This window comes from Rhinatrema bivittatum, chromosome 6 (assembly GCF_901001135.1).
Source record: "Rhinatrema bivittatum chromosome 6, aRhiBiv1.1, whole genome shotgun sequence".
Taxonomy (NCBI): Eukaryota; Metazoa; Chordata; class Amphibia; order Gymnophiona; family Rhinatrematidae; genus Rhinatrema; species Rhinatrema bivittatum.
The window spans coordinates 143,264,039-143,288,785 of record NC_042620.1 but is presented as its reverse complement, the minus strand read 5'-3'; the positions used below and the strand labels follow the sequence as shown (position 1 = coordinate 143,288,785).

General features: G+C 42.3%; 1 protein-coding gene across 2 annotated transcripts in view; it reads left to right on the top strand.

Annotated features, from left to right (window-relative positions):
* The window catches only part of LOC115093777 (3-hydroxyisobutyryl-CoA hydrolase, mitochondrial-like), a 295,490-nt gene that overhangs the window by 209,772 nt on the left and 60,971 nt on the right, over positions 1–24,747 (top strand). For both annotated transcript variants that reach the window (XM_029606024.1, XM_029606023.1), the window contains exons 9-11: positions 2,437–2,523; positions 15,920–15,978; positions 21,835–21,916. In XM_029606024.1, the coding sequence (XP_029461884.1) occupies positions 2,437–2,523; positions 15,920–15,978; positions 21,835–21,916 (228 nt within the window). The remainder of the gene's footprint in view (positions 1–2,436; positions 2,524–15,919; positions 15,979–21,834; positions 21,917–24,747) is intronic.

Sequence of the window (24,747 nt, the reverse complement as noted above, 5' to 3'; positions counted from 1 at the left end):
TCGCACTCGCGCTCACAGTCACAGTACAATCATTATCTGTCTGTCCCGACGGAAAAGCAAGTCTGCCTCAAAGAGTCAAGAAATAGAATGTTTTCTGTCATTGGCCCAACTTTTTGGAATTTACTCCCATATTCCCAAACCCATTCAATAAGAAGTGCAAGAGAACGAGTGCTCCGTATTTAGCGCCTGCTCTCCCAATGCACGCCTAGCCACCTCTCCTGGTCGTGCGATCCTGTATTTAAATGAGGGGTCGCATTAAAAAGAAGGCACTAGGGACAATAGCACATCCCTAGCGCATCCTTATTAGTGGCAATGCAGTGGCTGTCAGTGGGTTCAAGAAACCGATGCTCAATTTTACGAGTGTCTGTTTTCTAAACCCATTGACAGCCATAGGTTAGGAAAACGGACTCTGGTAAAATTGAGCATCCGTTCTCCTGACCTGACCAGCCGGCACTTTTTTAACATTTTTTTTTTTTTTTAAACATTTTTGGTTCCTCTGACGTAATGTCGCTAGGATATTAAGTCGGAGGGTGTACAGAAAAGCAGTTTTTTCTGCTTTTCTATACACTTTTTTGGGCTGCTCAGAAATTAACGTCTGCCCAAGTGCAGGGCAGGCGTTAATTTCTGAGCATAAAATGTGCGGATTGGCCTCATATTTTACTTTCAGTATCCCGGGTGAATAACTTCTAGCCTCATCAACATGCATCTGCATGTGATGAGCGCTGTTAGTTTCCGGGGGGGGGAAGGGGGCGTTTGGCCGTGCGTTTTTGACGCGCTAAACCCCTTACGGTATAAGGGATAGTGGATGTGCATCGAAAACACGCGGTCAAGTGAGTGTTAGTCAGTGCCTCCGCTGAGTGCACCTTACAGTATCGGCCTCTATGTGTGGGATGTTTCCAATTATAAAGATTTTAGGAAGCACGTCAAAACTGTTTTGAATGTAGCTGCCATCTTGACTTTTTAAACCTGATGTAGTGGTTTTATTTCTATTTGATGTATTTATTTTGATATTTACTGTATATATGTAGAATCTGTTACTTGCCCAGAACAAGATGTATTGGATGTTGTGGGTTGGTTAGAAGCATTTTCATATAAACATCCTGCCACCTTCCTCGGCTGTCCTGCCCTATTGACATCTCTTTCGGCGATCCGTCATGCCCCTCTCCCTGCTATGATATTTGCAACTCTGTCCTTTCTTCTTGCCCCATCCCTATTTGCCCTCTTATAGATGGTAATGCTTGTTCACATTTCTCTGATTCCAGATCTTGTTTGCCCCTCTCTAATTGTTGCTCCTGGTCTGCCCTCCACCCCATCTCCTCACACTGCTGCGGCATCATTATAGAAAGCAATAAAGATACTGATCACCAGGGTTTGAAGTTGAAGAAGTGTCCTGTACATCCCATTAGGTCCTTCCTTCCCTTTTTTTTTTTTTTAACCCCTCCCCCTTCAATTACCCTGCCAGCCTGCCCTCAAAATATCTCCATCGTTTATGCTTCCTTTCCGTTTCTCTTCTGTACCTCTCTTCCCTCATCGCATGTTCAGCTATCACCCTTCTTTCCAGTTTGTAGCACCACCCCCTCTCTTTCCTCTAAGGTGCATATGAGACTGTCAATCCCTTTCTCTCCACCAGGCGCTGTTCTGTGGGAGCTGCCAGCCCTACAGCGTTCAAATCACGCAGCAGCTGGAGCACGTCTGGCAGGAAAAAATGTCGGTGGGCCCCCCCGAACCTCCTAGAAAGACCGTTGCCCACCTTTATCTCCCATCTTCTGCCTTCTTTTCCCCATCACTGTTACTCTCTCCCCATTCTTCTCTTCTCCATCTTCCCCTTCCCTTCTTCTGATCTTCCCTTTCTTCTTTATCTTCTCATGTTATCGCCACCATGTTTTTCTTCTCTCTCTCTCTCTCCCTGTTTCTTTCCCCCATATCTCTCCGTTTCTCTTCTCTCTCTCCCTCACCCTCCCACTCTTCGGTCGGGCTACAGCACATTTGGGGACTGTAGCCAGCAACATGGGCCTTCGATGCATGTGCACTTTCCAGTCCCTGTGCCTGCTCCTCTTCTAGCCCATGCATTTTCGCTCTAAGCAAGAACTTCATAGGGGAGGTAAAGGAAGAATTGCAGCAATTGGGAGCACAGGCCTACTGTGTCTCTGAGCTGCCAGTATGGACACTGAGTTGGCTGTGGCCTGAGAAGGGGAGAGAGAGGAATGGTACAAACTGTGCACCTGCCATAGGGTTGGGTTTCCTTCAGTGTCCAGCACGAGGGCTCCGCCAGCTGCATACACTGTTCTGTCAAAGGATGAATACCGCTTTAATGCTACCCCACTTCTATCTGATAATGATGTTCTTTCTGTTGTATTTATTCTTGTTTAATTGCTATGAGTTTTAAAAACATTTGCAAAATACATTTTGATTGATCACTTTCTTTTTGTTTACAAGTTGCCTGCCTTGGAAAAAGATCTCTCACTGTTAAAATCTCCTTCAAAAGAAGATGTTGATGATGTTCTGAACTCCTATCACAGTAAGGTAATTCAGTAGTCTGGAAACTGGCTAGTCCTTTATCTTATAGGTGTTACGGAAGACCCAAGAATATAAGAACGACCATGATCCAAGGCTATCATAAGGCAAGAGAATAATAGACAGACCTAGTGCAACAAAATGATAGTCAGAGGATGATAGGAGCCGGGTGAATACATTAAACCACTAGGACCATAAAGAAAAGTGCATTGGTATTGAGCTGCAAACTCCCCTAATTATGTGGCATGTGCTGTAAGATTTTATTTTGTATATTTTACTGATTGCTTTTAGTACAAGCTATACAGGGGCAGAATTTACATTAATGCAGCTGTTCAGGCATGCTGGGGCCCATAAGCCAAGCCTTCCCTTCCCCCAAACCTACTGTGAAACTGGCCAGCAGCAGAAGCCCTGTGCAGGCCACTGAGCCAAGAGGAGTTGGCAGTGACAACCCATGTAGAGCCACCATGAGAAAAGCCATACTGGGCTCTTCTATCACTTGTTTGCCACTAAAACCATATTTAATTGTATTCACCTGATTCCCATGATCACTTTTGTTTTCTCCCCGTGATACTCACCAAACTTTTATTGCCTTTTTTTTGTGTTCCACATGTTTCAACAGACACACAAACCTTTGCACACCATGGAATGAACTAAACTGTTGAAGGAAGTAAGGCATTTAAAAAGTGCAAGAATGTAAAAATGCCCTGTGTAAAAGAGGAAAATAGAGCTGCTTCGACTGGTGGCCTGCTCCCTCCCACTCCTAGGGAGCCTATAGAATATAGTGGTCATGAGCAGGACAAGCCCCTGATTAAGCAATTCACCTTAATTACAAACTGGGCTTTGCCAGCTCAGTAAAGCCCAGATACAATAGAGGAGACGTAAGCACAGAACTGTGAGACAATTTATGTATATTAAATTACTGGTAAGTGACAGACATTAAACTTAGGTGGTGGGGGTTTTTTTTATATGTGAGGCACTTTGTATTAGAATTCTGGCTCGGTGAAACTTTACAATAACAGGTGTTTATCATTTTATTCACATGACCTGTATTGTCGTACCACCTGGTATTTCTTGCTTTTATATGATGAATTAAGCATGACAACCAGTCTATTATCATGTACAAACAGGATGCTAGATTACCAATCAGTCAGCAGTAAATTCCCAACCTTTTTGTAGAATAATCAGTGGAGCAGAGTTCAGCTTTATTCATATGACTGGACAGTGTGCTGTAGCTGTCAGCCTCTTCCATGATATTATGTGCACATATTTATTTATAGATTCTTATATAAGATCTTATATATATTATATATTTGGGATGCAGATACTATTCACTCCGTTTTTAATTGCACCTTTGGAATTTACAACACGCGCGCATGTTATAAAATCCGGGCTCAGTGTGCGCGTGTTATAAAATCCGGCGTAGATTTGTTCGCGCCGGGTTGAGTGAACAAATCTACGCCCGCGCATAAGTTTTAAAATCTGCCCCTTTGTGAGTAACGTTTGGGAGTTAACAGTCCCTTCGTCAGGTTTAAACAGGATGAGAAAAAGTTGACAAGTCAAGAAATGTATGGAGTTAAGCCACTTTTGGTAGGGTGGGGGTTGTTAGATTTTATTTCTGTGCAGGTTACAAAGTACAATGGACTTGGCATAAGTAGAGCTTCTTTTGAAGTGTGTTGTAAATTCCAAAGGTGCAATTACATTCTTCACCCTTTAAAAACGGAGAAGCCTTGGAGGGAAATTCCCCCGACACGGCCGGAACGGAGGAGGGCTCGAGACATGCCCCCGGACCGCCATCACGCCCCCGGACCCGCCCCGGGACTTACGCACATCCTGGGGTTTGCGTGCGCCGCCGAGCCTATGCTTCTGTTAATATTCATCTTTTTTTGCTTTAGTATAGTAGTGCTCTGTCAGAGCTGCTCAATCCACTCAAGGCATTCAGTAGAAAAATAAGATTTAAAGAGTATCAGAAGATGACCACTTCTGAGTGCCTTAGAAAAGGGAGTCTGCAGTGGTCCGTTGCAGCATGTTGTCCATTTCCTGTGTAAACTGTTTGACTTTTACCATTATTAGACATTAAATGGCTTAGGCCACATTTCCACTACAGTTGCTGCTTTTGTTATTAAAAATGTAGTTTGTTTTGTAAACATTTAAATATGATAAGTTCAATTTTCTAGTCATTCTTACTAATGCAAACAACTTCAGATATTGAGGTACAAATTACAGGCAGGCAGTAAGCACCAATGCAAATAAGTCGCTTTAGATGTATTTTTTTATGACCTGCTTCTTTCAAAATATCACTAAGAAACAAGAGATGAAGCTTTTTTTGTGAGGAAAGCTGTGCTATCGGTGTGTTGTGTGGTATTCCAAATGAACACACAGCGAGTAATAATATTCACCTTCTCTTCTAAGTCATGCTCTTTTGTTTTTGAAAATTCTTTATGCTGCTTTTTTTTTTTTTTTTTTTGCAATACCCTTGACCTCTTGGGGACCAACCATGTCTTGAAGAATCACAAATTGCTCTACACAAAATGGGGTTTGATTAATTCATGCAGGATGTGCATAGAAGCAACTTGTTTGGTCTCAAAAACAAGTATGGGTTAATTTGTATGTTAGTCCAGTAAAAGTTATTACAGCTTTCTTCTAAACCAGGATGGCTGCTAGAACTCTGCTCTGCTATGTCTAGGTGAAAGATCATTTATGACATCACGGCCAATATATGAACTTCTCAGATCCAGGGAGGGTGCAGTGATTTATGACTCTGTTCCAACCATGGCTTCTCCAAGAAGTTGAAGGGAATTGTAATAAAAAAAAATCTTTCTAGAATTGTAAAAGCAGTGATTTACCAGTAAAGTGTTTTAGTAAGTGGGCCAGTCTGATGGCTTGGTGCTATTCAGGAGATCTGGGTTTGCTTGGTAGCACTCACAGCTAATGGAAGGGGTGTTCCCAGTCGTGCGATGGTGACATCTAATGGTCAGGCTAGTAGTACCTGTACCAGTTCCTGGCCTAGTTGAAGGATTTTCACTACAGTAGGTAAGTTAGAAGGGGAGCTTAAAAATTATATTAAAAAAATTCAAATAATTGTGAATGAAGTCTTATGGTGCCACAGCCCTGGTAGGGGCCTGGTTCAGTTTACCTGGAAGCATGGCAGCGCAGAACTGCCTGACAATATTTTTTTTATGGTATCATAGATACAGGATAACTATTCCTACTTGTCATGCATTTTTTAAATGTTCTCCAGGGTAATGAGGTACAGTTTTCATTTAACTTTGGAACTATATAACATTACAAATATAATACAACTCTTAGAGCATGTGTGTGTGTTCACTATTTATACATAATATACTTATTGATTTATATTCCACCTTTTGAGGTAGATTTACCCAGATCTTCCCAAACCTGTCCTGGGGACCCCACAGCCAGTCGGGTTTTCAAGATATCCTGGTCTGCAGATTTATCTCATGCATATTCATTGTGGATAATCCTGAAAACCTGACTCGTTGTGGGTTCCCCAGGACAGGTTTTGAGAAGCCTTGAATTAGCCATTTGAAGCACATTACATTTAGGGGCAATAATCAAAGTGCCTGTACTGTTGAAAGCTCTACAGGTAATTTTTATCTACTGAGTTTGCACCAGTAATCAAAGCAAGATAAAATGGAGCTGTAAGCAACAGAAACATTAAAAAAGTATACATATAGAGATGTACGGAAGCCCTAGTAGCTCAAAAGAGTTAAATATTAGCTTACTCAATATAGTCCAGCGCAGTGATATAAAAAACATTTCTGAGATATTAAGCACTATTTAGATTCTTAGGAACTTAATACCAGAACTTGCAGCTCTAAAGGCTGTTAAGCAAGACAGCACCTAGACTAATTTGGAATATCTTTGTTTTGGAGTAATTAATTTGGTTATCTAGAAGCTTTCCCATATATCTCTGAAATATTAAGAGTGAGCACTGAAGTTTTTATATTAGTGGTAAACAGTTGGTGATATTCAAAAGTCTTTCTTGAATTCACTAATTCTGTGCTTGGTTATGGGTCAGTTGTGAATTAGCTGCTTAATGAGATGTGTACACTTCTCTTCTCTCTGAAGTGCTCACTTGTTAATGTTTATTATGGTCTTTTTTAGTTATATATTGATTAAATAAAATGTTACCTGGGGTTCACATTGTTAAATTCTACTTTGGCTTGTGGCAGGCTAATTGACTGAATGTTCTTTGCAATAATCTAGGAATATTGTTGCATGTTAATAATCATTTATGCATTTTATTTTAGATCACTAGATCTACAAGGAAAAAAATAATAATAATATAACTATGTAAGGGGATCCCAAATTTGTCCCTTGCTAGTGCATCAGTGATCTCACTTGACTTCTGCATGAGAGTATTGTCAGAGTTTCAGTGAGATCACTGATGCGCTAGTAAGAATTGTAGGTAGTAGTCATGTGTTCAAAAGAAACTCATGAGAGTACTGAGGAGAGTTCATTTTTGAGCTGGAGGTTCCTCTCTAAACACAGAGGAGAAGCTGGTGTGAGCAGGGTCAGCTTTTGGGGTACACATCCTGTGCGGCTGCACAGGGCGCTGTGCTCACGGAGGTATCGCTGTGCAGACATCATCTCTCTCATGGCAGCGTCCTTCTTTGGTATCACATTTAAGGTTGCAGCTGCACAGGCATGGAGCATGGTGCCTGCTGGAGAAAGTGTGATGCCCCTACAGGAAACAGTTGTTCATTGCTGCCACCACTAAACTGCTGCAATGTCACTGAAGTTGCTCTTTGTCACCATTACTGCTGCTAAAGCTACCCTCTATTGAAACCCCATGGAAGGAAGCAGCCAACCCAAAAAGGACAGCCTACAGGGAAAAAGCAGGACTAGCTCAGGAGCTACCACCGAAAGACACAAGCTGCAGATAGGAGCTCAGCCAGGCAGAGGCTGAAAGAGGAGAAGCTGCTGTGTGGGAGATGAGTTGTGGCACAAAGAGAGGGCAGTTAGGGGCATAGAAAGAGATGGAGAGGAGGCACTAACTTCAGTTTTCACACAGGGTGCCAGTTAGCCTAGAACCAGCCCTGGCTGTTGGTCTTTCACTCCAAGAGGCGAGATGAATGGTGTGGGGCCCTTTCTCAACGGAAGGGTCCTCAAAGTAATATCCTATTCTAGGAGGGTGGCTGGGAACCTAACGTCGGGTGCCCAGACTCTCTAGGTATAGAGAAGTTTTACTGAGGAGGCCAAGGAGGATATCTGGTTTTTTTGAAGGTCCATGTAAGAAGGATTTCTTCAGAAGCAGAAGACTGAATTTCTGAGTTTGAGAAAATACGGTAGTAGTGTCGAGGAAGAGAGGTGCAAGTCCCTAACTTTCAACTGTTCAGGGAGACAAATCTAGGAAAGAGGATTGTCCATTATGGAATTGAGAGGGAAGACTGCCTAATTTATTTGTTTTTATTCTATACGTTTGATTGATTGTATATATCACATAGTAATCTATGTGATATACAATAAAAAAAAAACAAAAACCCAAAACCAAGCTAAATCATTTAAACAGTAATAAAAGAAGATCCTAAGAGTTGCTGTTTGACAACAGAACTCAGCCAGAGGCTCCTCCTAAAGTGAGAAATGAGAGAGGTCCCAGAGGGAAGGATAAATAGCTGCATCCAAAGAAACTGGTACCAAGGGAGATCCCAGAGAGGAGGTCTCCTTCTCTAGAGAGCTTTCCTGGCAAGGATGTGCATGCTGTGCTAATTTGACTGACTGACAGGTTATTTTTATTGTTGTTGGACTCCATTTTTCTGTACTGTTGGGTGCCCTAGACCTTAGTGTGCTGCAGTGGTGTTTTGTTACGTGCATCAGTCATCAGTAAAGAATATTTTTTGACAACATCTACAATGTATAGTGTGGTGTTTTTTATTTTTACTGTACTAATGTGCAGAAGAGTTCCAGAGTTGAGAAAAACTCTAAGAACTTTGAAAAATTGGTCCTCCACTCCCCCCCCCCCCCCCCCCACCCCCAGCCAGCGTTGGGAAAGAACCCACAATTGATATAAGTATTGCTTATGACTTCCTCAGGTAATAGTTGGGGAAAGGGCTTCTTCATTTATTTTTAAATAAATATATTTACTATTTTATATGTATATGGTCCACATATATATGACTGGATTTTAAGCTCCAGGAGAAAGGACTGTTTTTTATGTGTTTCTGTGACCAGCTATGTACACTTTGTAGTATAATAATAATAATCTCCTAAACAAGATGCTCTCAAGTCTGCATGAGCATGGCAGCTAAGGGCTCAGAAGTAAAATTAAAAAAAAAAGGGGGAGAAAGTAGGGAGCCCTGTTGAGTTAGAAATATTATAATGGCAAGAAGTAAAAATACTATCCCCAAAAATGTAATCTATTGAATAATCAATTTCAAATAAATTTTAATGCATTAAAAAACAATCTGTATTGATACAGATTGATCTGTGTTGAAGTGTTTATATAAGTTTTATGTATAATTACATTTATATTAAAATGGGTAAATAAACTGTTTAAAAAAAATTGTTTTTTAATGCATTAAAATTTATTTGAAATTGATTGTATACTTACCCCTAATAGTCAATAGAGCCCCATTGAGTTCTCATACCTGGGGAAAGAAATTGGGAGAGCACACCATTAGTTAAAATTTGAGTGCTTGGGTGCCAATATAGAACATGAATCCATGTTGAAAACTCATTTGGAAAATTAAACTTTTTAACTGTATCAAATAGAAAAGGTCAACAGAGTCTGTCAAATGCTTTATCAGCATCAAGAGGCAGAACTAACCCAGATATTTTCTTGCTGTCAGCAATATGCATCAAATTAAATAACTTCTCTGAATTAACTGAGGAACATCCTTTATAAATCTACTTTGGCATACATTTTATAACTGAAAAATTTGAGCCAAGATTTTTATATCAGCAATAATAAGAAAGGCTAATAGGTGCTATATAATATATTATCCTTCCCTTTCTTATAAATAAGAGTAATGACCACTTCTGACAAATTCCATGGAATATCCTCAGAGGATCTAAAGTAGTTAAAGAACTCTGGTAAAACAGGTAAAAGAAGTAGAGGATATTTTTTTATATAAATCAAGATGAAAAACTCATTGTGACCTGGGCTCTTACTATTGGATAAGCATTTAATAACCCTGAAAACATCTTCAACAGAAACTAAGAAACTCAGTATCATTTACTGATGATCTAAGAAGAGTGATACCATCTAAACATCACTGTATATGTCCTGGTGGTACAACTATGACATCAGCGCATAGTGAAAAGTGAAAAGAAATGGTCATGGAAGGAAGCATTAATATTGGCCAACTTGTGTAACATCACATCCTGCTTATCACTAGTTCTTTTTATATCAGTCTTGTCTCATTCCTTGAAAGTAGTGAACCTTGTTTATTCCCATATTCATAAAAGTTTTGTTTGGTGTATCTGTATCACATGGCCCTTTCAGTGTGTGAAGTTTAAAACACCTTCAGTTCATTTCTAATACCGTTCCACTGTCTCAAAATAGTATTTGAGCAAGTACATTTCTACTTAGTTTCTAAATCTTATATCATCTTAAACATTCCTGTTAATGCCTGTTTTATTGTCATATGAAATGTCTTTGTAAAGGAGTGTATATCAAGACCAAGACCATAACCAGGAATTTAGCCTGGTCTGCCTTCAGCCCAGAAGGTAGACCAGAGCTTAAGAGTTAAGCAGCAAGGGGGTTTAGAAGGGACGGTCAGGAGTCTCTTATTACCGGCATGGTTAAAAGGGGAGGTGAAAGAAGCTATTTTAGCCAAAAACCTTCCATGCTGGTTTAGTACACATTCTGCTGCAGCCAAGGCTTTTTGGATCCCAGAGAATCACCACCTTGCTCAAGAACACAGCAAAAACAAACAAAAAAAACCCAACAAACATTTTTTTCTTTTAGGAAAGGGAGTGGAAAAAAAATCCTATCCTGTCTGGCTCTGACTCACTCTATGTCCCTCAGCATCTGGGTGGAGCTAGCCCCTTGGCCCATTCTATGTACTTGTATGACTGCTGCTACAGCCAGGTCCCAGAGAAAACAATTTTCTTTTTTTCCTAACTTGGGTCTCCGCTGGAGAGGGCAGTTCTGTGGGACCAGCTCCAGTTCTTTCTGGGCTTGGTCTGGCCCCAGCTGTTTTTTCTTGGGTGGAATTTTTTCAAGCCTTCCTTCAGGCGCAGTCCTCCGCTTCCCCCATTTTTGTTCAGTTGGATCCTCAGCCAGTGGCTCCTCCCTCTTCCAGTCCTATGCTTAAGCGCCAGGGTTCGTCTCTGCGCCCTGCGGGAGTTCCTGACAGGAATCTGGATGCCACTGATAAGGTTGATCCTGATTTCCTGAAAGATGGAGACATTCCTCCAGGGCTGGCACCGTATCGAACCATGTTGCAGTTCTTTCATAGAGATGAGCTGCCGGCCCTGATTTCCCAGACCTTGAAACAGCTGGGTATCCCTGATTCGGATGCTTTGTCAGAGCCGAGGAAGAATCCCATTTTGGTTTCCTTGCATAAAGCCTCTTGGTTTTCTCTATGATGGATGCCATCCAGGAATTGATTGATCTGGAATGGGATGCCCCAGAGGTAAATTTTATACAGGGTTAGACATTGGAAGGCTTGTACCCCCTGGATCCGGCTGTGAGAGAGCATTTGCGTTTTCCCAAAGTGGATGCTCTGGTATGTGCCGTTTCTAAACAGACGTCTATCCCCATAGAGGGAGGAACGTCCTTGAAGGACGTACATGATATAAGGGTTCAGGCTATTCTTAAGCAATGCTTTGAGGCAGTGACGATTAATTTACAGATTGCCTCCTGTTGCGCCCTAGTGACAAGATCTTGTTTACTTCTCTCTCTCAGGAAGTTGTTGAATATGGAGGCAATTCCAGAGCAGTTATGGAGCCTGCTGCTGCCTTTTTAGCAGACACAGGCTGTGATTTTGGTCCAGACCTCGACCAGAGAAGGGGCTTCGGTGGTAGCGGTCAGGTGTCAACTCTGGTTGCGAAATTGGTCAGCTGGCAGAGCTTCCAAAGCCAATCTTATCGAGTTGCCCTTTAAAGGCTCACTCATGTTTGGGAGCGAGTTGGAGAAACTGGCCTGTTAGTGGGGCGAGTTTCCGGTACCTCGGTTACTGGAGGATAAGAAACAATTACAGCGCTTCCTTGGTATGAGGGGCTGTTTCCGGGGTTCCAGGTGTTTGTCCCTACAGAGGGAGACCTTTCAGTGGACTCGGCCTTTCGGTAGGTCTCAGTCCTTTCATCTCTGACAACCCAAGAGAAGAGCGGGCTAGGGAGGTGGACCATCCCGAGCTTCCCAATGAAGGTTTGACGATCTTCTTTTCGGAACAGGAAATAGGGGGACGTCTCTCTCGGTCTTTTATCAGAGGTGGGTTGAGATCACGTCTGACCAGTGGGTCCTGGAGGTGATAAGTGAAAGAGTATGCCCTGGAATTTTGCAATATTCCTCAGGACCTGTTCATGGTGTCCCCTCGCCACTTCCCGCAGAGGAAGCAGGCAGTGGAGTTCACACTTCAAAGGCTTCTCAGACTGAGGGCTGTTGGTTCTGTTGCCCACGTCTCAAGAAAGTATGGGGTGATATTTAATTTATTCAGTTTCGAATGGAAATCTTATGGTCTGTGATAATGGCGGTGCAGTCAGGGAAATTTCTGACCTCCTTGGATCTGTCAGAGGCTTACCTTCATATTCTCATCCAATTGGAACACTAACACTTTCTACACTTTGCGGTGTAGGAGCGCCATTATTAGTTTCAGGCACTGCCTTTTTGGTCTAGCCACCGCTCCCGGAACATTTTCCAAGATTGTGGTGATAGTAGCAGCAGCCTTGCGAAAAGAAGGAATCCTGGTGCCACCCGTATTTGGACGACCGACTGATTCAAGCCAAGTTTCAGGAAGAGAGCTGCCTGGTGACACACAGGAGCTCAGTTGCGTGGTGAACCTGACCAAGAGCAATCTTCAGCCAGCCCAGTCGTTGGAGTATCTGGGGGTCCAGTTCGACATGGGACAAGACAGAATTTTCCTACCAGAAGCTTGAATTCAGAGATTGATGTCTCAAGTGTGTCAGCTGATAAACACCATACGCCCGATGGTGTGGTCCTACTTACATGTACTCTGATGGCGACTACCCTGGAAGTGGTGCCGTGGGCAAGGGCGCATCTGCATCCTCTTTAGCGCTCTCTGCTATCTCATTGGAATCCGCAGTCTCAGGATTATTCAGTTCGCTCTACTTGCTGATGGACATCTGCTCCTATCTCCAGTGATGGTTTCAGGAGGATCATCTAAGAAAGGGAGTTCCCTTGTCCTCTCCGACCTTGTTGGTACTCAAGATAGTTGTGATTCTCCATGGTTGGGGGGTCTCACAGTCTGGAGTTAACAGCCCAGGGTGCTGGACTGCCATAGAGTCCTGCTGGAACATCCATCGTCCATATTAACAATGTTAACATGGAATAGACTTAGTTTTTGGGTACTTGCCAGGTTCTTATGGCCTGGATTGGCCATTGTTGGAAACAGGATGCTGGGCTTGATGGGACCCTTGGTCTGACCCAGTATGGCATTTTCTTATGTTCTTATGGTACGGCTGGCATGCTTACAATTCTATCTAATGGTTTGCCCTTGAAAAGGGTTCAGCTGTTAAAGCCTGTTGTTTCTCTGTGGTGATTGCCACTTTACTCCGTGCTCACAAGTTCTCCACTTCCTTGGCTTATGTGTGGGAGAGTTTTTGAGGCTTGGTGTGAGAACGGAGTGTTCTTTTTTCAGTTTAGATCCCTCTCATTCTGGATTTTTCACGGGATGGATTGAATAAAGGTTTGGCCTTTGTGGCTCTTGCCTGTTTCAGAGGTCTGGTGAATGATGTTTCCTTGTCATCTCATCCTGATGTGGCCCGTTTTTTGAAGGGAGTGAAGCATTTTAGGCCTCCCTTGAGGTTATTAGTCCCATTGTGGAGTCTTAATTTGGTGCTGTGCTTTTTGGCGGGCCCTGCGTTCCGACCACTTTGTAGCATTTCTTTATGGTTGTTGACCTTGAAGTCTGTGTTCCTGGTGGCTATATGTTCTATGAGTCTAGGGTTCAGGCAGTGTCATGGACGGAGGTTAGTCTGTTGTCTCCTGTCAATATATACTGAGCTGTAACATGGTTAAAAACCTGGCTCTTCAGGCAAGCATTCCAATTCCCAGAGTGTAAATAAGCACCTCCTCCTGACTTTCAGATCCAACCATTGTAGGGTGTCACGAATTGCTTGACACTTAATTTCTTACACGTAATTTCTTACACGTACTTGCTTGACACTTGCTTGACACTTAATTTCTTACACTTAATTTCTTACATGTACTTGCTTAGTCGCAATGCCTATTTAACAGTCATTTAATAGAGGACATATTATATAACCGTTTACTGCAGTCGATATACGCTACTAAAGTCCATTGTAAAAAGGGGAACACACACATACCATTCAAAACACGAACAAGGTTATTTATTATTTGTTAAATATTATTGATACTCTCATTGTTCCTTGTAATAATGTTAATGTTAATGTTCATTGGTTGATTGTTATTGTTCAATGTTCTATGTAAAAAACCCCGGTCTAACCTCCCAGACCAGGGCAACCTTTTTGTTACATGTAAACCGGATTGATTTGTATTGCATACAGGAATTCCGGTATATAAAAAGTAAAAATAAATAAATAAATAAATGGTCCTCCTTACAAGCTTTTTCAAGGTTTTATTGTCTGGATGTGCAGGCCCGGGAGGATGCAGCCTTTGCACGTGAAGTGTTGACTGGATCACGAGTAGCCTCCCTCCCTGTTGGGGAGTAGCTTTGGAACATCCCACTGGTCCTGAGTCCATTTGTCTACATGCTAGGAAATGGAGAAATGACTTACCTGATAATTTTGTTTTCCTTAGTGTAGACAGATGGACTCAGCTTCCTGCCCTTGGCTGCTGCATGAGTGTGTCAGTAGTCCTCTTGTGGGGCTCGGGGTCCCAAGAGATTACTGGTAAGCGTTCATCCAGTCCCTAACTTGGGTACCTAAAAGCTTTTGTGAGTTTAGTGTTTATGGTTGGTTGAGTCCTGTTCTGGTTACCTGTTTTTAATCGTTTTTTAATCAAGAGTTTTGCTTGTCTGTCCACAGTTGCTTTTGAACAGAATACTGGCAGGCTGGAGTCACTGCAGGACTTATATATACTGTGATTCAGCTTGCTCTGTCTCCATCTGCTGGCAGGGGGGCATAAACCCACTTGTCTTGAGTCCATTTGTCTACACTAAGGAAAATGAAATTATCAGGTAAGTAATTTCTCCAGTCCAGACTATTCTGTCTTCCAGCACCTTCATTAAGCAAAAGACTACTCACATATTATCGTAGTCCTCTTGAGGATTACTTTATACAACTTCATTCTGATAGATTTTGGAAGCTGAGTTATTGCAGCAATCTAGATCCAGTTTTAATGGCCCTGGAATCTAGGGGAGAGAATGGAATTTTCAGTAAATGTGTTACGGAATGAGAAAATCTGTGATTAACTCATTGAGAATTGGGAGAGGCGCTTAGAAGAGAGCTTACTAATCGGAAAGAGGAATCAGGTTTATGACCGAACTACTGAGTTTGATCACACACTGGACCTTGGATTAGGAAATATTCTTGACTGCTTCCTGAGCCTCATGCCCAGCACGAACAGTTGGATCCCATTTGTTCAGTGGGTATTAGACATTCTGCAGCTATGTTAAATGTCCTCCTACTTTGAATCCTTCCTTTGACTTTGTCTGTTAAATCAACTTCATTGCCAGTATTCTCCCTGCCCCTCCTCCCCTCCCCATTTCTCCTGTTGGGAGACCACTGCTCTCACTGGGGCTCCTTTCTGATTAGCTATAGAGCAGAGCAAGTTGCATCACAGAGTAAGTGATGTCATACAGAGTATCTCAGCAGTATGAAGGTGCAGGGCAGTAATTATCTAGGAGAGGACTAGATACGGTAAAAACAAGGGCAAGGAACATTTTACAGAAACAAACTACATGAAAAGCCAGGAGACTCCTGCAAAGTCAAACACAGGAGAGCTTTAAAAAGTGAATACATTTTTTCAAGTGTCATGGTTTCTTTGCATACACTTGTACGTTTTGCTATGCATCAGGAAATCGTGATTACAGTATATGTACCTCCAAAGAGGATCTGTTCTTGTATTCATTGTATTTGAAACATTCTTTTTGGATGCTGTGTATAGAATGGGATTATGCCATTAGCTCTGAATTAATTTATTTGACTTTTACAGAAAATAAAATCCTGGTGTATAACTTCCTGTTGGCTATTTAAAAATTACTTGACTTTGGTTTTAAAATTTGTCATAGAATCTGAAACACAAGTAACTGTATCATATTGTTTTGCATTTAAACAGAGCAAAATTGATCAAGGAAAGCCATTCATTCTTGATGAGCACATGGACGAGATTAACAGGTATGGTTCCTGATGAATCATCCAGTTCCCTTTGCTGTTGAGATCTAGCATTAAATCATTTGAATAGTAGCATTTAAAGGTTTTGAAGGCATCTCCCAATCGGCCATTCCCCTGCATTCTGAGTCTCCGTAAATTGGAATGCTGCTGTGCATAAGTAAAAGGTAGGCATTATTGTAAACTAATTGCCTCGCCAATAGTTAATTTCTTTGGCTAAAGCCACAAATAGAAGAATAGATTTGGAGAAGACTATTTCTCAAAAGGGACCATAGCTACAAAATTGCACTCCCTTTGGAATAAAAAGAATAAATGATATTGTGAAAGAAAGGTGGGAATAAAAGAAGCTTTAAATAATTTCTTTTATAACATAGAATTAATGTAATGTGTTTATATGCACAAACACAGGTAAGTATGTATGTTTTTCTTAAGGCATAGCACAGTAGCTACATGGATGAACTGGAATTTAATGCCATGTGTCACGGTATTCTAGGAGATGCGACATTTAGTAAAGCTAGGAGGAGGCATTATTGTCCTCTGTCTAGAGCAATGAGTTACACTTACTAGTTCTCTATATTTCATATAGAACAATGAATTTAGGTCATTTTAAATCATTACATTTCACAACACATTTTTAGTTAACTTTTGATTGTACAAGGTTCAAATGTGTTCTTACGCAACAGCCTGATGTGATAATCCTGAAGCTAGAAAAACCTGCTGTGCTGTATAGTAGAGGTTTGTCTTGTGAAAACAGAGTACAGTGTCTGGCAGCCTTATGAAGAAGGCGCTCAGTACTGTCATTTCTGTTTTAGTGGGATGAACAAACAGGGGTGGTCAGTACGAGGTCAGCAGACAGGCTTCATTGTAGGTTTCCTAGCCCTCTGCTGTGCTTTGCATTCAAGCTCTGCAGTACAGCTGTATCCTGGTCTGCTGTGATTCTTTCCATGTCCCTGCTGGCCATGTCACTAATCAAGGAAAACAAACACACCAGCACAGGAAGAAGGTGCCCTGCAGTGCACACAGATATGCTGCATGATATGTGGCAGCTTCTTAGCTGATTTTCTACTAACAGAAGAGTATCAGATTGCTGTATAGTTAGTTTCATGGCTTTTGTAATCTCTAGTAATAATGACCTTCTGCTGCTTTATTTTGCCACATTTGGTTATAATAGGTTGACTTAACCCACGTTAACTGTGGAAGTTAGAGAAAGAGAAGCATGAATGTAAGGTTCCTAATGCATAACATATTGGCTTTCAGTAATGACAATGTGCAGGAGGGCAGGGAATGGTTTGCGCACTTATTTGCTTTGTGGTCTGCTGCTACTGTAGACTTATTTATTTATTTCAGTTTATCCCATGCCTCTCCAGGACCTATGAGTGAGCGCACCTGTCCCACTGGGAACAGCTCCCGACCTCATGTACAACAAGGAATAAAATACAGTAGTTTACAGATACACATGAAAATCTAAAATTATTTAAAAAATAAAGGCAAAACTATCTAAAATGTATAAATAAGCTAAAATGTTAAAATTCTGTCCACATATTGGAACAAAATTCAGCAACAACTTTAAGTGAATGTAATACATCCTAACCAGAAAAACCTGTTGAAAAAAAAAAAACAGGTCAAATAAAACATTTAAAAACTAGCTGTGTTTTTCGGATTCTGAAATTGCATCAGTATCCTTTTACTGATTACCGAACTTGTTAAAGGCAGACGTTAAAGGAATGTTGGAAGAGACCTGACATCATCATATCATATGGCTAAATGGTCATTAATCCAACTACAGAATAAGTCCTCAGACAACTGGAGAAAATCATTCTAGCACTGTAAGCAGGTTTAGGGGTGCAGGGCAGACACTGCCAGCTGCCCTCCCACCTTACTTGCGATCCTAAGTCAGGGAACAGACCGTGTATTCTCCTCAGAAATAGACTTTTATTTATCAGATTTGGCAGGACATAACATTTAGAAAATATTCCTGCTCTAACATCCTGATCACTAAGCACCAGTTTTCTCTAAAGAAAGTTCTGTATCATAGGTGGTAAACATGCCATAAACCTTAGCCTGCTTAATATATTAACACTTGTGGCTAACTTTTTTATCCCTGGACCCTGCTTCAGGCGATATCTCTGTTCACCTCTGAAGCAGTCTTCGTGTGGAGAGCTGGAGAATGTGTGCAGGGGAGAGGCTTGCTTCCTGGGCTTGGAGCGGGCAGGCTGTCCAGTAAGGAGGATAGCTTCTGGCTCTGGTGCTTGCTGGCTGTCTGAGCTTGTTCTCACCCTTCACCGTCTGACTCTGTGTCACTCTGCAGACCTGAGCCAGAGTCTCCTCTCTCCAATCACCTGGCCACACTTAGTCTTCTCCCTTCTCGATAGCAGGGAGTGCTGATCTGCTTCTGGCCCCCCTTTCGCTTTCAGGGATGCTTCAGCACAGGTTTCAGGGTCGCTCTCAGGATCTGCTCTCTGGGTTTTCTCCCAAGGCTTGTGTTCAGGGTTTGTGCCTCCTCTGTTCTTCTTTGCCCCCCTGTCTTATACTTCCTAGCTGATGAATATGATTAACCTTTGGTGGGTGGAGGGATATTTTGCTGCATTGCAGGTCTTTCCCCCCCCCCCCCCCCCCATTCCTTTGGGGGGGAGAACTGCCATGTCTGTATGCCAATCTGTGTGTCAGTATTTTTCTCTGCTCAGGCTGCCCCCCCAAGGGTGAGGGTCTTTCTGACCTCTGCTTGACTGGTGGTCCCTGACACTTGCTTAGGATCTTAAGTCGTTGCCGCTCTGTCTGCTTTATATTTGCACAGGAGTTGACAGACAGGCACATCTGATAAGGTATCCTTCAGTGTATCAGGACAAGGCCTCTTCATTTTCCACAGAGACAAAGTTTTAAAATTCACCCGGGCAAAGTTCCTTCTTTCTTGCTGTGACAGTGCCTTTTGGGGCCTGTCAGAATTTGGCCTGTATATGGCTACTATAACTCATATTTGGTAAAACATGAGATATCTACAGCACAAAGTTGCAGGTTGAAATATATAGGGTTGAGATGATGCAGTCTCAATGTTCCTAGAAAAATGGATTCTTTGTAAGTTGTGCTGCCAATGTATGCATTATCAAAGACAATGATGTACTGTATATTATTATCATCATCCTTTGTATAGCAGACACCAGATGTATGCTGCTTTGTACAGAGACACATAATGGACTTTCTCTATTCCTTGAAGCTTACAATGTAGTTAGGACAGGCTGATAAGATTCACAGACAAAAAGCAAATACAAGGTGTTGAGTTAGGAGCGTGAGGCCCTGAATGGGAAGAACTAAACCAAGGAGGTTATAGGCAGGGTCCTAGTCTCCTATGCTGACACAGAAAGGGCTGCAAAATCCAGCCCTTCTCTCAGAATTGCTGTTTCTCTGTGGATTTGCCACTAGTGAGCAGGGGCTAAGGCTGCTTCAGCATTTCAACTCTCCCTCCTCAGTATGTGCTGAACCCTACCTCTTTAAGAAAAGTAAAATGGCTCCTTGGGCTCCCTGGTTGCTCTAGCCCTTCCTGCTCTATCGTTCTTGGCAGTGGTTTATTCCAACGGGGCTGCTACTCAGTTTCCACTTCCAGGTTCGCGATTCCACCACCGGATATGTCTGGGGCTATTCTGCAGCATTGCAGCCAATGTGGGAGCCCTCAGCTTATGCTCCCAGCTGCTTCTTTCTGGCCAGTCCTCTGCCTCTCTTTGTACCAGGAGGCAGACGGAAGCCCTCCCGCTGCCAGCCCTTTCCAAGCTCAAGCTGTGGCAATAAATGAAGAAAAGAAGAAAAAATGACAAACTCTTTTCAGGGTCAAGGCAAATGTGGCCTGCTTCTCACTTGGGCCTTCTCTTTAGTGGTGACCATATATTTCAGTCCAGCCCCAGGACACCACCAAGGGGTATCCTGAGGCAAAGGTGTCCCTGCCACCCGGCGAAAAATGTTTTACAATTTTTTCCATCCTGGTCACTTTTAGGTACCAGTGCAGTCGCAGAAGTGAGGGGGAAGAGAGTCTGCATGCCCACTACCTGTCTACCTCCTTGTTGAATACCCTTCCTTCCTCCCTCTTCCCACCACCGTCCTGTTCTTCAGGCTCAGAGGGAACATCCTTCCTTCCCCCCCCCCCCCCCACCCTGACTAGGTATCCTATTATGGTCTGTGAAAACCTTGACCATCTTAATCAGAGGGGGATGTAGGGGTTAAGGTTTAGGAGGGACTGTGGATGTATAGAGAATAAGGGGATCAGAGGGGGTGTAGAATGTGTGGGAGGAAGGAGATGGTTGGTGGGGATTGGGATAGAATAAGGAAGGAGATAAGAGGTGGTGAGGAGTGTATATGAGTAAGCGGCAGATTTTGGGGAGGGAGGGGATGTGGAAATGTCTGGAAACGGAGGGAATGTGGAGTATGAGTGAGTGAAGGGGTATGGGAGATACATGAGAAAGTGACAAAAGGGATATGGAGGAAGGGGGTAAGTGGATCCATTGTCCTTTCCCCCCTCTCCTTATCCATGATCCCCTCTTTCTCCTCTACCTCCTTTTCTTCCCATCATTCTCCTTCCCTTATCCCTTCTGCAGCTCCCTCCAGTACCCTCTTGAAGAGTGAATGTGGGGAGCAAAGGTGGGTGTGGGGATAGTGAGTGAACGAGGGGGATTGGAAGTGCTGTGGAGTGTGAGGGAGGGAATTGGGGCAAGAGAGTGAGTGGATTGAGGCGCTGAGGAGAGTGAGTGAGATGATTTGGAGGGGTGTGTATGGAGAAAGAGAGGGATTAGAAGGGGTATGAGTGGGGGGAGATTGAATGGTGTGCAGAGCTGTAAAAGGGGGGACCGATGTTAGAAACAGGAGTGGTGTGAATGGATCAGCCCCTTTCTCTCCCAGTCCCAGGCCTCCCTCTCTCCTCCCCAATCCCTGTTTTCTCTTCCTTCCTACTCTCACTCACTGGGCCTCTATCCTCCTCCATCCTTTTATCTCTCTAGTCCTTCCTCCTGAGATAACCCTTCCCCCTCCTTTCCTAGCACCAATCACTAAGATCCCTTTTCCTCTAAGAATGAACCAAATAAATTGGACACACAAACGTCAGAAAATGTCTTTATTTTTAGAAAGTAAGAAAATAAATTTTATTTTAATATGCAAAACTGCAAATGTGCCCTATAATTGCAGAATTTTGAAGAATCTGCCACAGAATTTGCTGACATTTGCCACAGAACGAGGAGACATCTGCCTTAGGAAATTGGGGGCTCTGGTTATAGATGAGATTAATTGAGGAAGGGGGGGCTACTTTAAGTGAATTTGCAAGGAATGATGCCTCTTAGGAGCCTATAAAAAAAAAAACAAACCAACAGCTAGTGGGACAGTTGGGACTCTAGAAAGAAAATGATTAGATGTGGTTCACTTGAAAACGGGGATCATGTCGTCTAATTGTCTAAAAACTGCAAGAAATCAGGACTCTGTCCCAGATATAACTTATAAAAGAAAAGCAGAGACAGGAGTAGGTGGATAAAGGGAGGAAGGACAAAATTTTCCCCTCTGTCTCTTACTTCCCAAACATTTCTCAACCAAACAGAGGCATAAAAATGTTATTCCAGCATTGCCAACAAATGCATACAAACGCCAAAAGAATCTCCAAAAACAATAGGAATTAGTTAAGTTGGTTTATCTGCAAGCAGGGCTGAAATTTTTTTTCAGATGGTAAAGATAAATAACTTTTCAGGTAGATGCTGAATACTGAGACTTTTATTTCCCAAGTGATGATTTCCCGGCTTCTGTTTATATGCAGACACTGGGGGTGAGACACTAAGCACATCCCAGCAATCTAATTGTGTTTTGTTTTTTTTTTTGTTCTGTGTGTCTTAATGTCAGTCTCTTCTCAGCAAACAGTGTGGAAGGTATCATTGAAAATTTGAAGAAGGATGGGTCATCTTATGCGCTTCAACAGTTAAAGGTAACTTACTTTACATTATCAAATGACTGTGCCAGCATTGTTTAATCGTGTCACCTACTGTCCAGGCACAGACTGCACAAATGCATTGGGTTCCACAGGGAGCTGCGTTCTGTGGCCCCTGGCCAAATATAGTCACCATGATAGACTAGACGGAAGGAGGGGCTGGGCCATCATCCACAGGTAATTGAGGAAGGTGTCCCTTTAACATTTTGAAGGTGCTATGTGGGGAGAGGGGTTATACCACACTATCTCCCCCTCAGAGGTCCTTGGAAATGTGCCAAGACCAAAACTGCCTCTCCTGTCACCCCTGTCTAGATCCTCCTCTCTGTTTCTTGTTCTGTAGAGCGGTACTGGCTTCGTAGCAGCAACTTGAGCAAAACAATTCAGTGCGGGACCTGCAAGCCCTGTCGTGCAGAGAGGTCCTGTGAAACCCCTCCCCTTCCTCTTGCACAGGCTTTCTGTTCCATGGAAACCCTTGTGAGAGGTGGGGCACTGCGGGGCCTGTCAGTGTACCATGGCTTGCCGGGCCCTGTGCTGAATTTTCTCGCTGTAGTTGCTGGCGCTACTCGGCAGGACTGACTACAGGCATGGCAGGGGAAGTGGTGATCTGGTGTCTGTGAAAATCAGACATTGGAGGGAGTTACCTATAATGCCTATGCCTAAATCCAGACCTGAGATGGTTAAAAACAGGAAAATCCTTGGGTTATTGTAAGTGAAGACTCGTGGCGGTGTAGCCATGTTAGAGGATTTTTATTTATTTATTTTTATTGACAAAGGAGCCAAAAGGAGTGGGAGGGAACTGCCAGACCAAAAATAAAGACTGATGTGTTGGAACCAGTGAGTCTCGAGCTGGTGGCTGGAGAGCCTTACTAGCTGCAGGGAACTGGTAGAGCAGTATTCTTCCTAGCCTTCAGGTACTGAGAGTTTGGACGCACTCGGTGAAGCCATCATTGGTCCTGGATAGCATATCCTGTTTAAGCCCTGAGCCAGCAGAGAGTCTCTGCTGGCACAACGACACCGTGAATCCCTGGGCCTGGTCTGTAAGTGTTGCTTTGAATCCTGTTTGGACTGTTATGAATGTAAAACCTTGTTTGCCTTATAAGGAAGTTGTGCTGTATCCTTTGTTTCTCCTTCACGGTGTAAGCCAAGATCTTGTTATGTTAGTACATGCTGCCTTGATTAAAGCTCTGTTATGAATTCTGAACAACTGTGCCTGACTCTGTATGTGATACTACTTCATGACGGGCTATGCTTTGCTCACTCCCTGGTAGATGTTCCCTCTGCTGAAAGGTTTGAATAGTGTATATAGGGCACAAGACATGGTAGCCCCATGTCTCTATAGCTCTCAAAGGATCCCAGATTCTAAAATTTTGGGTGGATGCCACTGCAGACAGATAAATGATATACAATTTACCTTACCATTATTAAGGGGCCTCATTCCCATAGAAAGATTCCCATTAATGACTTTTCACATGGAATAAAACCCTTAATGAATCAGGCCCTACTTAAGATGACTGTACTGCTTTTGAGTGGCAGAAGCAAAACTGAGTAGACGGTCCTGAGAAATTCAATAGAAGCTGCATTCCCCCCCTTATCACCTTTGCAATAGGAAGTATAGGGAAAAGATTAATGGAACAGATTTCTTTGTTAAAGTTACTGTTAAACTTGGAATATTTTCTCTGCTTGGCTGCCACTTGTATCTGTTACCTGTAATCAGCAAAGGGAAGGAGAGAGAGGAACGTATAAATTTGACAGTAGGAATGCTAGGAAGCATTTTGTCTAAGATTAGTGCATCCTTTTAGATCATTCAGGCTTCTGCTTCCTTGTGTTTCATTGCATAAGGGAAATCTCCTTAATGCTTATCTTTGCTTTTCATTGAAGCTAATACTATGTGTTTCCTATTTACCTCCCAAGAAAGGGCTTGCAATTACAACACTTGCTTTCAGGCTGTCTCTGTAATTGTACTATTTTATATCAGGTCAGTTTCTTTGGTTTTCTATCCCTCTTCACAAGGTAGACCAGTTGCTGTGAGATTCTGCTGTATCTAAACATTATACATTTATTTAGTGTCAGCCAGCTCACTTTGTGACAGATAATTTGGCTTTAATGTTCATGTGCTATCATTTTCCTATTTTTAAACAGAAAAAATATAGATCCTGTGGTCGCTAAATAGTTATTTATTCATTAATAATACTGTTTGACTGTTTGTTGAATTCATTTCTCTGCAACCCTTTTATCCATTATCATTACCTTTTTGTAAAGGGAGGGATGTTTCTCAGGTTTGTGTGATGTAGCTGGTTCTGTAGACATTTTTTCTTGTCCTATTAGGAAAAAAAAATAGAATTATTCACAGAGAATAAAATCACAGAAAGCTGTGCATTTTCTCTTTCATATCAGTACTTACTATTTTACTGCTTGATGAATTCATTTGTATGCGTTCCCTTTGTCCACAGTTCTGCTATCTCTATGTATGTGAGGCTTTATAAGATGTGCATCAACAGGCCTTTTCCCACAGTGTTTCCTATAACTAAGAGTTTGTTGTTTAAGGCAACTTAATGAAAGATTACTTCATATATTTGTGAGAAATAACTGTCGTCTCCTGTTTTTAAACTAAAGGTTAAAACAGACACTCCTATAGTGCACTTCTGCAGGGGTTTGTGGGCATCGATTAATGCTTATCTGCAGGCATGACTCTATGCCTTTGTCACCCCTACTTAAAAATAAAATATATAGACATGTTCAGTGCTGGTTTATTAAAATTTGTTTGTTTCTCATACTGCTTGTTAACCTTTGTTTAATCTCTATTAAACACCATAAAAACTTCTACAGAT